General features: G+C 48.7%; 1 protein-coding gene across 4 annotated transcripts in view; it reads right to left on the reverse strand.

Annotated features, from left to right (window-relative positions):
- Positions 1-16,211, reverse strand: part of ZNF638 (zinc finger protein 638) — a 50,647-nt gene that overhangs the window by 20,477 nt on the left and 13,959 nt on the right. For 2 of the 4 annotated variants that reach the window (XM_044428224.1, XM_044428221.1), the window contains 11 exons: positions 15,806-15,867; positions 15,074-15,115; positions 10,313-10,632; positions 8,064-8,120; positions 6,889-7,226; positions 5,946-6,092; positions 4,855-4,986; positions 2,879-2,937; positions 2,692-2,753; positions 1,313-1,576; positions 844-893 (listed from right to left, as the gene is read on the reverse strand). In XM_044428224.1, coding sequence (XP_044284159.1) covers positions 844-893; positions 1,313-1,576; positions 2,692-2,753; positions 2,879-2,937; positions 4,855-4,986; positions 5,946-6,092; positions 6,889-7,226; positions 8,064-8,120; positions 10,313-10,632; positions 15,074-15,115; positions 15,806-15,867 — 1,533 coding nt within the window. The remainder of the gene's footprint in view (positions 1-843; positions 894-1,312; positions 1,577-2,691; positions 2,754-2,878; positions 2,938-4,854; positions 4,987-5,945; positions 6,093-6,888; positions 7,227-8,063; positions 8,121-10,312; positions 10,633-15,073; positions 15,116-15,805; positions 15,868-16,211) is intronic. The other 2 variants (XM_044428222.1, XM_044428223.1) reach the window with 2 other exon arrangements.

Consider the following 16,211-nt stretch of genomic DNA (forward strand, 5'->3'; position numbering starts at 1 on the left):
TCTCATTCGTGCTGAGGAACGGGTGCAAAGAACTCATTATCGTTTCTAGCCTCCTGCAGGAAAACTGAGCAGTGAGGTCTCTCTCACTTAGATACATGTTTTCCCAAAGGAAGCTTGGAAATCTGGAGTCTAAATAACCATTATTTGTTTCTATTTTCCAGAGAGCAAAGGTGAAGGTGCATGGCTGCAGCAGTGTGCATTTTCTCTCATCTTCTCCCACTCCCAATGGAAGACGCACTGGCATCTCTCTTGGAGAGAGAGAGAGGAGGTGAGCACCAAGTGAGCTGGCCAGAAAGTCAAACGCTTCACCACACCAAGCTGGCACAACCTGGGGTGGCGGCATTTTTCTTAATTTTATTCTTAACCGTGACGAGCCTACAGAGTATCTTGTAACTGTGAGAGACACCCACACTTTAAGCATACATGTCACGTTTCTGAAGGCTGTACAACATTAAACCATACAGTATCCAAGAGAAGGACAAAGACTTGGGGGAAGTTATCAGCACCCTGCAAGCCCACGAGATGACAGGGAAGAGGACTGGGAGTGGTGAATCCTACAGGAGCACCATGACCTGGATGAGCGTTCCTCAGCCCAGAATCCTCCAGGTGCTTCTAATTCCCATCAGCCCCAACTGGCGTAGGCCAAGGTCAAGAATATGGGGAATTTTAGTCCCAAAGACAGGCCAAGGAGGGCTGCCCTATCCATGGGCACCCTCATGCAGTCTTGAAAGGATTTGTGAAGGGGCGAACGGTCCGGCAGCTAAGGCAGTGCAAGCAGGATGACCCTGCAGGACGCAGGAAGATGGGGCAGCCCTCTCATCGCGTTGACATTTGCAGACCTACCTTGGTGACTAATCCACTTGCTTGGGTGCCCTTTGCAGCCTCCGCTGTACCTGTAATTTTAAGAGAGGAAAAGCTGGAGTGTCTTCTACTGAGTCAGAGTTATTTGGAAAGCCAAAATCCCAAACTAGGAAATCCCATGTTCCATCTACATTAGTTATTTTTTCAGGACAATGGTTTTGGGAATACGCAAGAAATAACTGTAACTTTCAAAAGTAGTCTTTCTCTAAAGACGTGATCAGCAGTACGTTGGGGAGGGAAGGAGGCATTTCCTCAGGCTGACAACTGGTAACGCCCCCCCCCCCCGCCCCCCGAGACAGAATCTCCACTGGCCAGCTCTGTGGGACCTCCAGTTCCACACCCACCGAAGGCTCCTGCACTCGCCACCTACTGAACTTTCCGGTCTTTTTGCAAAACCAGGAAGCTGTGAGGGGAGCGGAGGAGAGGGAGAGATGGCAGACTTGAGCGGTACCTGGCGCAGCTGCGGGTTGGTTCGTCTGCTTTGCTTTCAGCTGTACGGCTTTCTTGGGTTCCGTGGTTTTCTTGCTCTTTAGAGCCTTCTTGGTGTCTTCGGTCTTCCTGGGATCTGCGAGCCTCTTTGCTTTGACGGCTGCCTTTGCTGCTCCAAGCTTCTTGACCTCAGCAACCTTTTTTTCTAAAACCTTTTTCTGTTTTACAGTTACTTTTGCTTTTCCAACAGTCTGAGCTTTTCCAGGATCTTTGACATTAGGTTTTGCTGTGGTCAGACAAAGTATTTTTTTTAATATTGTCAAACAAGTGTGTTGATACAGTGCCATTAAATTCATCCTCTGAACCCTTGCCAGTTTGTCTGCATCTTTCTAGGTACATTTTAGAGAATGATTCAGAAATGCAACATTTCTAAGTTAAAAACCACATCTGTTTTCATCTCTCCAACAGAGAACACCCTGAGGCCCAAAGTACCAATTTGCAGAACCTGCCGTTCTGCAGAAGTTGACCAGGTCTGCATAAACCGGCAGCCCACTGCACCGAAACTGGCCCGGGGGCCTGCTGTGGCACCTGAGCGCGAGCCACTTCCAGGCCAACAAACCATTCTGCCAACCTACGTCTTGTCCAAGAGGGAGCTGCATCCATGAGGAACTGCTGAGCCGGCTGGACCCAGGCAACCAACCACACCATGCAGAAAGGGGAGCAGAAGCAAACCGCCCAGCAGAAGTGGCAAATGCGCTGCCCCGCCTGCCTCGGCCTCCACCTGCAACAACCTCTCCTCCCACTTCCCAAGCGAATCTCAGGACTGCACATGTTCTTGTCCAAGAAAGCTTTTTCGCTCTCTCCCAAGACTGGAGCTAAAAGGAAAACGGAGTTTTGAGAGCGGTCACAACTCCACACTCCCCCGAATGGGATGGCTTGTACCCCTTGACTTTCCTGAGCTCCTGGGGTCTTGGGAGGGTAGCAAAGGTTGGGGAGACCGAGGACAGTCAGGTCTAACCCAATAAACGAGTGCACCTCACCGGGAAGGGGGTGCTCTATATGCCACCCCCTCCCACGAGCAAAGATCACCTCATAGCTACTGGCCAGATATCAGGGAAGATTTCCTGGCTGTCAGGCACACCGTGGTTGTTCCATAAACGAGCCACGCTATGTGCGTACATGCAGTGCGCACTGTAGCACTATCTGAACACCAGCATCGTCACAAGTCTCCGTACAGCAACCATGGTTAGTGTTGACCCAAATACACAGAACCATCTTTGTCTCTGCTTAAAGATGACTGCGTCAAGAGAAGGTCAGGTTCTTGCATTCTGGAGAACACACGCATAAGCGCCGCAGGACGGAAGGAGAGCAGCCAGGAAGAAAAAAGCAACTGGAACTCACAGGCAGAGGCGACTGGTGCAGCCGATTTGTCCAGGCCTGGAGAAGATTTCGTTTGCTCTTTCCTAAAATGAAATAATTACAGACAGTAACTGCTAATTCATTCCCATTAAGCATAAAACCACACACATGGAGGCAGAACAAAAAAGTAAAAAAACTGACCGACCAAAGTAGATGATGTGAAACTCACTTTGTACTCAGAGGCAGCTTCTTGACTTTCTGTACAACCTTCTTCGCATCTGCTTTGTTCTGAAATGTAAAAGAAGTCTTTAACGTTCCCCAGAAAACAGCACCTTGGATTCTTTTATGAACAGGTCCATGCCACCTATGCCAGTCCTCCCCTCCACCGCTCCCGCTCGCTGCCATCAGAAAGAGAGGGAACAAAATGAAGGAATAGAGAAACTCAGGTGATATGGATAAAATAAATATTACGAGGGGAAACTTAAGCCAAAGCTAGCACCATGCGAAGAAAGCACACTGCCTGGGAGAGGGCGCTGGGGTGGGCGCCTGCAATCCATGCCGAGGGAGGAATGCTGGTGTTTCAAAACATCCTGTGAAGCCAGAGTGGGCAAACTCGCTTTGCGGGACCTACACCCCCGTTCTTAAAAAATGAGACCCGCAAGTTCCAACGCCCAAAGGGAAGAACTGATCTCTCGGGCAGAGTTCGCACCACACAACGGCTCTCCTGCTTTGGCAAAGTGCAAGAAACCCAACAGATGGCCGGGTGCATGCTACCTGGCCCCTTCCGACTCACTCCTCCACCCAGCCGCCCGGGGGGGGCTGCGGGGGGGGGGGGACGAGTCCCCCCTCCAAGGGCTGCCGTCAGAGACTCTCTGTTGCACAACAGAACTTGTGCCCTGAAGCGCGTCAAGTATTTTAACGGATTTCTACTATTAACAGAACAGAGCATATTACGAGTGTGTTACTGTCACTACAATGTTAGCTTTTTTGTCACTTTCTGGGTAAATGTAAATGTTGCTGTGCCCCCAGAGGTGGTCTAAAACATCTTAAAAGAAACACAGCGGAGTTCTAGCAGCCTCCTTCACTTCCGGCGAGGCCTCGCACGGAGGCCGCTGCTTTCGAGACAGTCCTCTGTCCGCAGTGTCCCGTGGTGAAGATGCAGCGGTCAGAGGTGACTTCCGCCAGTGGGGAGAGGGGTGCTTGAAAGAGTCCCTCTTTCCAGTGATCTGGGGCACGGTGATGTGGCTGCTCTGTTCCCACCCGCAAAGCCGGCTCCAGAAGGCGGTGGCGAGCGGCTTCCGTTTGGCCAGGCAGGGCTGCCCAGTTCCACCTTCTTCCCTACTTCCCCCATCTATGGGCAGGGGGGTGAGGGGAACCAGGGGTCTGGACCCAAGTGCTGCAGTATGCAGCCCACACAGCTCTGCCCCTCGGCACTTGAAACAGGCCATGTGGTGGAAACGCCGACTCCGCACTGAGTCGGGTCCAGCACTGAGTTTGGTGAGAGCCAGTCAACCGAAGAGGCCTCCCGACAGAAGGGATAACAGATCCTGCGGACGGCACTCCACCAGCACGCCCCTACCCTCTCTACACCACACCTCGAGGGCTCGCCGTCCTGGATGTGGCGCTGCCACCCCAATGCGCCCTGTGTCCTCTGCTGCTGGATGCGGTTTTGCCAACCGCGACCACTGCCGGCCACAGAACCTGTGAAGATCACCTGGGAGCTACACGAAGCAGAGAACTGGCCTTCCGCTGCCCACTGCACCCACATCGCACGCTGTTCTGAGAAGTGCTCGTTGGCTGCCTCTTAACCAAGCACAGTAGTTTAGGGAACGCCCCCTTTCCTGTGTCACCATTTCTACACAAGAGGGCCGGTGGTCTTGGCCACGGGGTCCCGTATGTGCAATGCGCTTTCTGAGGAGGCTCGGCAGGCCCTGGCCATGCTTTAGGCACTAGGCAACATGTTTTTATTCCCTCGGGCATTTAAAATTTTCCTGGATGCTATACGTGCATTTTAATTTTGCTTGCACTATGTTCGTCTACTGTTCTAAGACACCCTGGAATACAGTAGGATATTAATATTTTAAATAAAGTAGTAAATAGAAGACACCCCTAGGGGGGAAAAAACCCTAGTCAAACAGATACTGTGGGATTATGATAAGTTAAATAAGCACTGATCTTTAACTGGCCCAGAATGCCTCGGCTTACCTGGCTGGGAGGCGTTTTGGATTTCTCTGCTACACTTATTTTGACATGCTTGCCATTAATCAAAACTGGAACAGTTTCACCATATTTGACGGCTGCAATAACTGCCTCCTTATAATTCATTTCGAGGAAGGCCTAAGGGAGAGAGATTTTTTAAAAATGCTTTTTGATATCTTGTTTGAGAAAAGGGGCACCAGAAAACTGCCGAATGACAGCCAAGCGAAGACTGCCCCTAGGAAGGCAGCAAATACCCTTCCCTGCTTTTGGAACGAGTCCATACTGCTGCTGTAGCTATGCAGTGCTGCATTCCTACTATTAATAGGCAAAAAGCCAAAAAACAGGATAGCCATAAATGTAGTCTTCAGAATGTTCGCTTTGCCGCAGAAAAACACAATAAAATCACAAAATGCTTAGCTGCATTGTATCTGGCTATTTTAAACGCTTAAGACCAAGAGCAGACGGGTTTCCTGGTGTCGGTGAGCCTGTTTACTCATCCCTTGCTCCTGAAAGTGGCTCCCTGGGAAGAAGCCCCCGGTGGAGGGAGGGGGGAGCCCATGAAGGGAAGAGCTTGACACCTCTCTCTTGACACCTTTGAGCCCTGGCAGGGCGGAGGAAGACCAAAGCAGCGAGACAGCCGACCATCCGGCTGTAAGTGAAAGCGCCGTGCATGCCTCATGAGAAACTACCCTGGTTAGAGTGCCGCGGGGACTACAGAGACCCTGGCTCAGGTCTTCACGAAGCCATAAGGTTCTGAGACCAGCCTCAGATTTTCAGCCTAACCTCACAGGGCTGCTGTGAGGATAAAATGGAGGTGAGACGGATCCTGCATTCTAGCTTGGGCTCCTGGGAGAAACAGGCTAGAAATGTAACACATCAATAAATCGAGTACATAGTACTCCAAGAGCCAGTGCTGGAAAGAACTGGGGATGGGAGCAGAAACACAGCTGGCCTTGAACCGCCTCCGGATGCAAGCTGCATCCTACACCAAAGTTCTGCCGCCGCCAGGGCTCAAAGGTTTCCCACACTACTGCCACGTGTAGAGAAGATGGACACTTCACGGAAATGCTGTCTTAGGGATTTAAGATGCTACTTACCTCATTTTTGGAACGAAGCACTAAAATGTCACTAACTTTTCCAAAGGGCTGAACAATTTTTTTAATATCATGATCTGAGAAGCCATCATCTGGTAAATCGGATATTCGAAGGATGGTGCCACAGCTCCAGGCTCTGGCTGACAAAAGCTGCAAGTTAAGCAACATTTTAGAGTAGGTCGTAACCTCTCAAATGTGCTCTCGCGCTCTGATAGGCAGCCAAGTGGGGGAGACATGTTCAGAAAGAGATCAGACAATACAGGAAAGGCTTAACATCTACCTGTTTCGCCACAATCCCTGAAATCACTGAATACCCACTGAAATTGCTACCAACATCTATATAAATGGAATAGTCCCCCAGATTACAATACAATACAATTCAGGCACTCGGTTTGTATGCAAGCTGAACCTGCAAGGAGAGGAAGCAGGCCAGGCCCGCCGGCATCCTGTGCCACCGCTGTCCGGAAACATGGAGGCAATTTTTTGGAAAGATCCCAATCACCTGGAAATCCTCAATGAATAAAGGAGGTGCCTCTTTTCAGAAAGCTGCCCTCCAGATGAAAAGGGTGGTGGAATTACGCTGGAAGGAGGTGGGAACTAGCATGTTCCTCCTCCTCCTATGTATACCCTTCGCACATTCCAAACGCCTGAACGGGGTACCAGTGGCAAACGGAAGGCAGGGACAGGCTGTGCAAGATGAAGGGACGGGGCTATTCTGGCAGGAAATCCCTGATTGCTTATGGCTAGCGTATACTGCAGCAAAAACAAGTTTAATGCATAACTGCGTAAGTTTTGCTCTTTGCTTGCTCTCGTATAAGTGACCTGTGCCTAACACAGCGCTTGGGAACAACAGTAAAAGTGAAACAAACACACACACAAAGTAGGCAGGGGTCAAGACTCCCCAGCACCATCCTGTCCAGAAACTGATCGGAAAAGCACTACTGACCCAAGGCTGGGAAGCGGAGGTTTCCTTTTCTGGCGCTCCCACGGGCGTTTTCTTATTTTTCCCTTCAGATGCGACGCCTCCTTTGTTTGACCCACCAGCAGCCTCAGGAGCTTTGGGTGTAACTTCAGAAGAGCCATGATACAGCGGCTTAAAAGACTTTGGAGGAGCAGAAGGATTGCTCGGGGATTTCTTCAAACTTCCAAGCGGCTTCCCTGGATCAGGCTGGCTTCTCCTTGCCCCCGAGGGCTCTCTGCCGAGCGCTTGGAAAGATTTCTGCTTATTGAACTCTTCAACAAAACTTGGCCCCAGACATTTCACCACAGCTTCCAAGTCCTTATCTGGGGGCAGAAAAGGGGGAAACCTCCGTAAGCTACTCTGCATGCCATCAATGACTGCTCTTGGCTGAAGGGAGGGAAGAGAACACAGAACGGGGTGCACGCAGGAGCCCCGTCATGTGGGGCGCAGCGCAACACCCCTCCGGCGTGGGGCCTGCGGCCAGGCAGGAGAGCTCTGAGCAGCCACATTCCACGGGGGTCCGCACCAAGGACAAGAGAGCAGGGCGGGGCCATCCCAACGCCTCCCCCGCTGCCACCGGTGTCTCGCAGGATGCCGTGCCTGTCCAGGCAGGAGCCCACACAAGCAGCTCGTCCCCCCGCAGACGACGCAGAACGTGCCTCTGCAGAGCACGAGTCAGGCGGGGGCAGGACCGGGCCCCCCAGCAGCACGCCTTCCAGCCCCACCCGATCCGCAGTGGAGAGAAAGCCTGGCACGCCCAGTCCGCAGAGGATCAGAGATTAGCTGTTCACCCCGCACGGCACTGAGCAGGGGGGCCCCTTCAGTGCCGTGCAGCGATGTCCGCTTCACCTCAGCGCGGCTGGGCAGAGAGAAGAGCTCCCCCCTCCACAGCAAGGGCCTTCGAATCTGCTGCAGGGGAGATCCTGAACAAGCGCAGGCCCCAGCAGGCTCGGGGAAGAGGCTCCCCCTCTGGTGCAGAACACAGGGCTAAACCGCAAGCGATGCCGTTTACAGCCACACCCTACAGCTGGGCATGTGCGAGCTCTCAGTGGACAGGGAGCCACACTGGAGATAGAGGGCACGTGGGGCCGAATTCCCAGATGATGATGAGGCTCACTGGGTGACCTTTGGGGCAGTCATGAACTCTCAGTCTAGCCTACCTCCCAGGGTTGTTGTTGCAGGGATAACCGACGTAGAAGAGAAGCCACCCTGGTTTCCTTGAAAGAAGAATAAAGGCAGGATATAAATGCACTGCAATGTAAAGAACTGTAGTATCGGGGGGGGGGGGGGGGGGGGGGGGGGAGAGAGGAACAGGGAGGTGCCTGAAACCAAGCTGAAAGGGGGGTGGGGAGAAGGAGGATGTAAGCCAGAACAGGTGGACTGAAGGATGCTCTCTTTGGGAATATTTCCCAGAGCATCCTGGACCTGGGGCAACAAAGTCAACGAAAGGGAGGAAGAGTGCATGGGATGACCAAGGGCGCAGAGTGCTGGAGAAAGGGCAGAGAATGGAGGTCTTGCTGGGCTGCGAGACAGGTCTGCCTGCCTGGCCGTGAAGGAGTGGGAAAGAAGAAAGCACTGGCCACCGGCATGGCAGGAGGGCAACGCAGGCCTGCACACCTGCTCCCTGTGGGAACAAATTCAGGGAGGAAGAAATTAATGGAGGGGCTCCTGGTTCCGGCACCAGTCAAGCCTCGGAAGGTCTCTGAGGAGGGCAGGGGGGGAGAGAAGGGACTGTAGGTATGGACGCTTTGATGTGGAGAAGGATCTGAGTGGGAAAGGAGATTTCTATGGACACATCCATTTATTAACAGGCAGCCTTGGCTGAGGGACACGGAAAAGACAGATGGACAGACAAGACAAACAGGTGAAGGAATGACAGAGGACGTGCGCATGGAATTGTGCAGACCCATCAGGCGGGGGGGGGGCAGCATGGGCAGGGAGCAGTGCAGCCTAGGACTGAACGTCAGGCTGGGGGGATACAGGTCAACTGCAGGAGGACTGAGTGGGGAGGATGTTACTGGCGAACCCACTTGATTGTCTGTAAGGTGATCACACAAGGAGGCTTCCTGCAATGTGGAACTCTATCTGATCACTTCGATTACCTGATCAAAAACAGGCCTGTCTTGACTATGAAGTTACAAAGAATAGCAATGAAAACACATAATCCGGTTGGCGGATCGGGCTTCGGAGAGGGTGGATTTGACCTGGTCCTGAATGGTGCAACACTCCCTCTTAGGGACAAGGTCCGCAGCTTAGGAGTACTCCTTGACCCGGAGCTTTCATTGGAAGCTCAGGTGACAGCGGTGGCGAGAAGCGGCTTCCTTCAGCTTCGGCTGATTAATCAGCTGCGCCCCTACCTGGAGTACGACTGCCTGGCGACGGTGACACGCGCTATTGACTTCCCGCCTAGACTTCTGTAATGCGCTTTACGTGGGGCTTCCCCTGAAGACGGTCCGAACACTTCAAATAGAGCTGCCAGGTTGCTGACGGGGATGGGGCGTTATGCTCACATGACTCCAGTCCTCCGTCAGCTTCACTGGCTTCCCATCGAAGCCCGGGCCCAATTCAAGGTGTTGATTATGACCTATAAAGCCCTAAACGGCTTGGGTCCTGGCTACCTGAACGAGCGCTTATGTCCGTATATGCCCGACCGCCCTTTGAGATCTGCGGGAGAGTCCCTTCTCCGGGAACCCTCCATGAAAGAAATTAGGAGAGTAAGTACTCGGAGGAGGGCTTTCTCTGCGGTGGCGCCCAACCTATGGAATTCACTCCCCAAAGAGGTCCGCCTGGCACCGTCGTTACTGGTTTTTCGGCGCCAGGTAAAGACCTTTTTATTTAAACATCATTTTAATTGTTAAAATATATGATCTGGCCAGGGCAACTTCTTCTTCCTTCTCTTTTCTCCTCCTATATTATTTATTTACTTATTTTATACTGATAATTTTAATTTTATATTATTATGTTCGTAACTCAGTGTATTTTTTGTATTTTTGTATTTAATGGTAATTTATTATGTTCTATTGTATTTCAATGTATTTTATTGTGTTGTAAGCCGCCCCGAGGCTTTGGCAAGGGGCGGCATAGAAATGTTATAATAATAATAATAATCCAGTCCAGAACTAGCTGATCTCAAAACTCTGTACAGCAGAGAGCTCAAAGTGTGTAGTGAGTTCTACATTATGGGAATCAATAAGAAGTGTTGCTCTGGAAAGCAGACAGGCAAGAAACACTGACGTTTCAATTAAATATGGGTCGTTTTCTCTCTAAATAACAGGCAATACAAACTCGTAAGTGCAAATTAATATTGCACAACCAAGTTCAAAGCAGAATACCTGTTATCACCGAGATAAAAGTTGCTGTGTGAAAAATCTCCACCTTCTCAATCATGCTATTTGCTCTAATATCTTACCTGGAGACCTAGTTGATCTCCCTGGCCCCCTCTCTCTGCTGGCAGACCTTTGAAAGCGTGAGCTGAAGCTTGGCCGCCGTGGAGACCTGGACCTGTGCCTGAGACTGGGCAGCCGTCTGGGACTTCGGCTTCTGGGCCGACTTCGGCTTCTGGGCCGACTCCGGCTTCTGGGCCGACTCGTTCTATGATATCTAGGGCTCCTAGACCGCGACCGAGTTCTGCGCCTGGCATGGCCAGAGCTTGAGCGTCTGGAACGTCTGGGGCTGAAACTGTCAGACCGTCGCCTTGGGATATGATTTTCCTTCCTGTCACCTTCACGCCTGTTGAAAGAAGAAGCAGAAAAGTCAGATCTTCCCAAACATTTCTTATTTAATAGGAATAAACCATCTTAATAGTTTACAAGATGGGTTTTTTTAATGGAAATGAAAACTAGGACATTATTTAACATTAGCTAATGGACATTAGTTATTTAACATCAGTTAATGAAAAAAGTTCCATTTGTAAGAAGTCGAATATATTCTTCATTAAAAATGGGAAATAATGTAGGGAAGTGTTAAATTTGATAATGGTTCATTCAGACATTACTTGATCCCCTGGATTCTACTTCACATGTTTGCAGGAGCAAGCCGCTAGCTAGCCTTTCCCGGCTCCTTTGATCAGAAGAAGAAAATGAGGCCCCCTCTGAAACATCCGCCTTAACATGGTAAGGGGCACGGTGTGTCCAAGGAGCCGAGAGCAGCCATCACATCAGGAAAAGCGAATGGGTGCCACTGATGCTGATGGGACAGAGAGACTCCCGAAGGGCAGCTGCTGGGAGGCAGGAGTAGCTGAAGGTAACACTGGGGGCGGAATCTTCACAGACAGGAGCAGCGCTGCTCAAACTAACTCTGGTTAGCGCTGAGCACAAAGCGGCACTGGCAACCCACCTCTGGATTCTCTCGCCTTGAAAACCCTATGATGAAACAGCCCAAAACAAAGAAGAGGTAATGCCAGAAGAGCCTGCCAGGTTGGAAGGCATTCAACTAGCTATTGGGAAGAGCAAAGAACAAGCAGAAGTCGCTGGGAGGAAGTCCAGTGGCTGAGGCACAGGGGCGAAAGGAAAGTCCGATGCTGTACAGCACAGATGGATGGAACATGAGATGGATGCGTCAAGGCAAACGGGAAGCCATAAAGGCGGAAATGGAATGGCTGAACATTGCAGGACACGGTGTGAATGAACTGAAGTGGGCTGGAGTGGGGCATTTTCAGTCAGACAAAAACAATGTTGTTTCTCCTTATATACAACAATCTCCTAAAATTTAGTAATATCTCTGTATCTCATTGTTCTAATTGCATAACATTAACCAGGTTAATTTTTCTTTTTTTAAAATAGGACCTTTATCATTTCTCTGTTACTCATTTTCTTCAACCAATCTTTTAACCTAAAAATTGTTTTTCCTTCAACACTTTTTCTCAAACTACCCCTCAAAATCCTTTGATTTCTGTGATTGGGATTAATGGCGAAATGGCCGGCATACATCTTGCGCTATACTTGTCCCGAATGTTCACTATATTCTTAACAAAGGGGTTTTTCATCTTTTTAACAACCTTCTTGTCATTCTGTTTAAAAGGAAGGTTTAAAAGGAATTCCTCAATTTGGTGTTCTAATTCTGCCCATATTGACTTTCTAGGTTGCAATATTATACCTGGCATATATATCATTTGATTCACTACATAATATAATTTGATAATCAGAACATCCAATCCTCCCTTTCTTCATGCTTTATACCATCTTCTCTTGCTAATCCTTGTTTTCTTATTCCCATGACAAAATTTATTAATCACATTTTGCCAATCTTCCAATTCTATTCCTAATATCTTAATTGATAACATCTCCCCAAAAAAAAAAATCTTAGGTAAAATTTTCATTTTGCATACTGCAATCTTACCAAACCATGATAATTCTATTTTCCTAAATTTATGCATTTTGTCTTTTACTTTGGATTTCAATATATCAAAATTATTCTTCTTTAAACATTGGATTTTTTGGGAAATGTTTACACCTAAGTATTTAACAAATTCCTTAATTTGAAATTTGTTCTTAACTCCCTCCTTTTTTCATTATTGCAATTAAACAACATCATTTCAGATTTATCCCAATTAACCTGTAGACCCATTATATCTCCAAATTCTTCTAAGTGAATTTTAATCCGTAAGTTTAGGTGGGTCCTTTATTGTTAACAATGTATCATCAGCAAATAAACTAATCTTGATTTTATTCTTAAATCCAACCTCTTTTATAATATTATCATTTCTAATACTATTTGGTAATAATTCTATAACTAAAGCAAACGATATCGGGGAAAGACGGCATCCTTGTCTAGTACCTCAGCCTAAGGATATTTGTTCTGTTGGACCATCATTAACTATGACAGCTGCAAAATGTTCTGAATATAACTGATTTATTATACTTTTAAATTGTGTGCCAAATCCTAATATCTCTATCAACATCTTTACTGTTGGCCATTTTGCATACTCAAAGGCTTTAAAGATATCCAATGCTATTACACCAGCTTTTAACCTTTCCTTACATATGACTGACCTCTATTACAACTAATACTCTTCTAGACAGGTCCGTCTCCCTACTATAAAAACACTCTGTTCCATGTTAATTTATCAATAAAATTACTCAATCTCTTTGCAAATATTGCTGTAAAAATGTTCACATCTTGATTTATCAAGGATATAGGTCTATATATCACAGGATCTGTCAGACCTTTAGTAGGGTTTGGAATCAAAACTACTGAGGAATGTTTCCAGAATGCTGACATCTTTCCTCCTTCCAATATATTACTAAAAAGAGATTTTAATTTTGGTACCAGCATCTTTTTGAAAGCCTTATAAAACTCTGTTCCTAACCCATCCATCCCAGGAGTTTCCCCTACTTTTACAGTATTAATGAGATCGTCAATCTCTTTTTCTCTAACAAGTTGTTCCACTGTTTCCCCCTCCACCATATCCCCACTTTTGGGGGCTTCTTCAGGTGTGCCTTTCTCAATCTCAGAACATGCTTGCTTGGTTATGTATTTAAAACATAAATAAATTTGTATGTTAAACTCAAATCTGTTGGTTTAACTGTCTTTTTCCTTTTAATGTTCGACTTTTGTGACTTAGGCTGCCAAAGTGACATTCACCCACTAGATGGAGCACTTTGATCACTTATTAATTAGAAGAGCCAGAAAATGCAATATGATAATCACACTGTCAGGTCAAAGATTTACTTCCTCTTCTCTTGGAGTCTTGTCAGCAGCAGCAATCCCCATATTCTTAGCTCACTCAGATATTTAATCCTTAATGAGCTTGGAATAGTAAAAGGCAGTTAGAAAAGTCCTCCATAAAATTTCTCCTTCCCACAGAATGTGAGTCTCTCTCTCTGCTCTGAGTGGGAGGATTCACGCTGTTAGTTCCAAAACTTAAATTGTTACGATCCATAAATCAGTACGCCATCATTCAGGTCTTATAAAAGGCAGAAACATTTCCCTTTACCTCACATCCAAGATCAAGCTGTTTTCCCAAGTAGAACCATCTCAATTATGCAGGCATTTTGAAAGTTTTCAAACTAGCAGTGGCTTGCAGCCATCCCTGGAAGTTCCCCTCAGTGCCCAATTCAACTAGAGATTACAGGCAAGAAATTCAAAGACTGAGACTTGGAAGGACATCAGTGAAGGAACTAGGAAAGATCCTCAAGTGTACGGATGTTTCGCTGGAGACCAAGGCCAAGACCATGCACACGAGAGTGTTCCTGGTCACTATGGATGGGTGTGAATGCCGGGCAGCGAGGGGGGCTGATGGGAGGGAGACGGACGCGTTTGCAGCATGCTGCTGGAGGGAGCCTCGTGCACCCCCAAGGGAAGGACAGGCGAGCGGGTCCTAGATCAAACCTAGCCAGAGCCCCCCGGACGCAAAGCCGAAGCTGCCACGTTCGGGCTCACGGAGGAGCCAATCACGCGAGGGAAAGCTGAAGGCAGCAGCAGGCCGAGGACGCGCTGGTCCAACTCCACGGGGGAAGCCTCAGCCTCGAGTTCGCGAGGGCTGAGCAGCGCTGTCGAGAACGGGGCACTGTGGGCGGCCTTCACCCACAGTCGCCGCAAGTCGGAGATGACTCGGTGGCATGTAACTAAACAGAATGAAAATCCTACCCCTCTCAAATGGCACAGTGAAAACAAAGATGGCTCTGAAAAGGCTACCACCAAGTCTACCGGCTTGCAAAACATACTCCAGCATAAAACAATGCACACCTATTTTCTAGATCTTTAAGGGAGAAATAGGACTGGTGATTCTGGAAGGCAGGCGGGGAGACCCTGAGTGAAAGAAACAAAACGATGGAGTTGCCACCAAGTCTGGCATTATTGCACAAGTCGCTCAAGCACGCCCTTAAGGCTTTGCGATTTGCGCCGATGCCATTCCTAGTATGCAAGGCGAATCAATGCAACTCTCCAATGCTCAACGGGTGGATAAGGCTGTACTTCTACGAGAACACTCTGACACCACGAAACATGTTTAGTAGGCTGGTCTGCCATAGCACGCTGTGGATCCATTCGAGAAAGCAGCGGCAAACGCTCCACATGACAACTTGCAAAACAACCACTACAGTTCCCAGGTTTAAATAACGTTTTCCCAACAACAGGTATCCAATCCGCTATTACACTTGTAAGAACATGAATGAGTAAAGATCACTGCACCCAAACAACATTTTAAAAACCACCATATTTAGAACGGTACCTTTTTGATGAAGAGTGGGACTCTGGATTCCAGTCAGGATACCTGTTTCAGGAATAAAAGTGTCAATGCAAGGAACTGGTCAGCTGCATTATTATTTCGATCTTAAATATTAGAGAGCACAATCCTTTGCTCTGTAGCAGTTGCCTAACCAGCCATGGGAAAATCCAGGGTCCCAGCTGGGACTGCCCTCCTCTGCCCGCAGAACCAGTGTGGCTCTTTTCTCTGCCTGCCACGGCTTGGGGACAGAAGACCAGCCCAGGAGCTGGTGAGCAAGGTTCTGCCACAATATGAGGCACCCCGAGGGCTTTGCCAATCTGAGAGCGCCAATCCTAACGAACAGAATGTAAAAGCGTAAATAATAAAATAATTGTCGGGCCTCGCTTTCTCCTTCTCCCAAGCAGGAGACACACCCAACCAGCGAACACCTGGAACAACATGCAAATCGACACAAGAGCTGCAGAAACCTTGCAGCTGAGGTGGCCGACTGAGCATTCCCTAAATTGAAAGCTCCAAGAATTTTGTTTGTGAGACACCACAAAGCACTGATAAGTGAGTGTCTTGCTTTCCACAGACAATTATCTGTTAGATCGAGTTAGCAGAAATGGTTAGAGCTGCAACAGAGACCCCGCCCCCCCAGAATGCAAGGGTTCACTTTGAGCGATGAAGTAAAAATTTATGAGAACCAAATCCATCCCCAGTTTACCAGAGTGAGAACAAAATGAAAGTCCTTACTGTTGGCATAGCTGGCGACAGCTCTCTAGATGGGCAGTCGTGTTCTGATGCTGGATCCAATCCTACAGGAAGAAAAGGCAGCCTCACATCACTGACGGAACACCGCTGTTGTTAACTGCATCTCTGCCTCCCCGTCAAGGACCGGCGGTCAGCGCAGGTGGCTGCCTGCTGCCCACCCCCAGTCAGGGGTCACACCAGCCCCGTGACGTACACTGCTGCAAAATTCACGCGGAAAGCTCCAACTGCCTCCTGTCACTGTGATCTACAGGGCCTTTGAGGGAGCACACCCGTGAAGTCACCTGAATCAGCACATGGAGAGCACGGGCGTTCTCTGTGAGCCCACACCTGCCAAATTCACGGCGCCTGATGCAGTGCCGCACTGTGGCCGGCCAAGCCCTCCATTCAC

The sequence above is a fragment of the Varanus komodoensis genome, unplaced genomic scaffold (genome assembly GCF_004798865.1).
Source record: "Varanus komodoensis strain SLA01 unplaced genomic scaffold, ASM479886v1 scaffold2, whole genome shotgun sequence".
NCBI classification, from domain to species: Eukaryota; Metazoa; Chordata; class Lepidosauria; order Squamata; family Varanidae; genus Varanus; species Varanus komodoensis.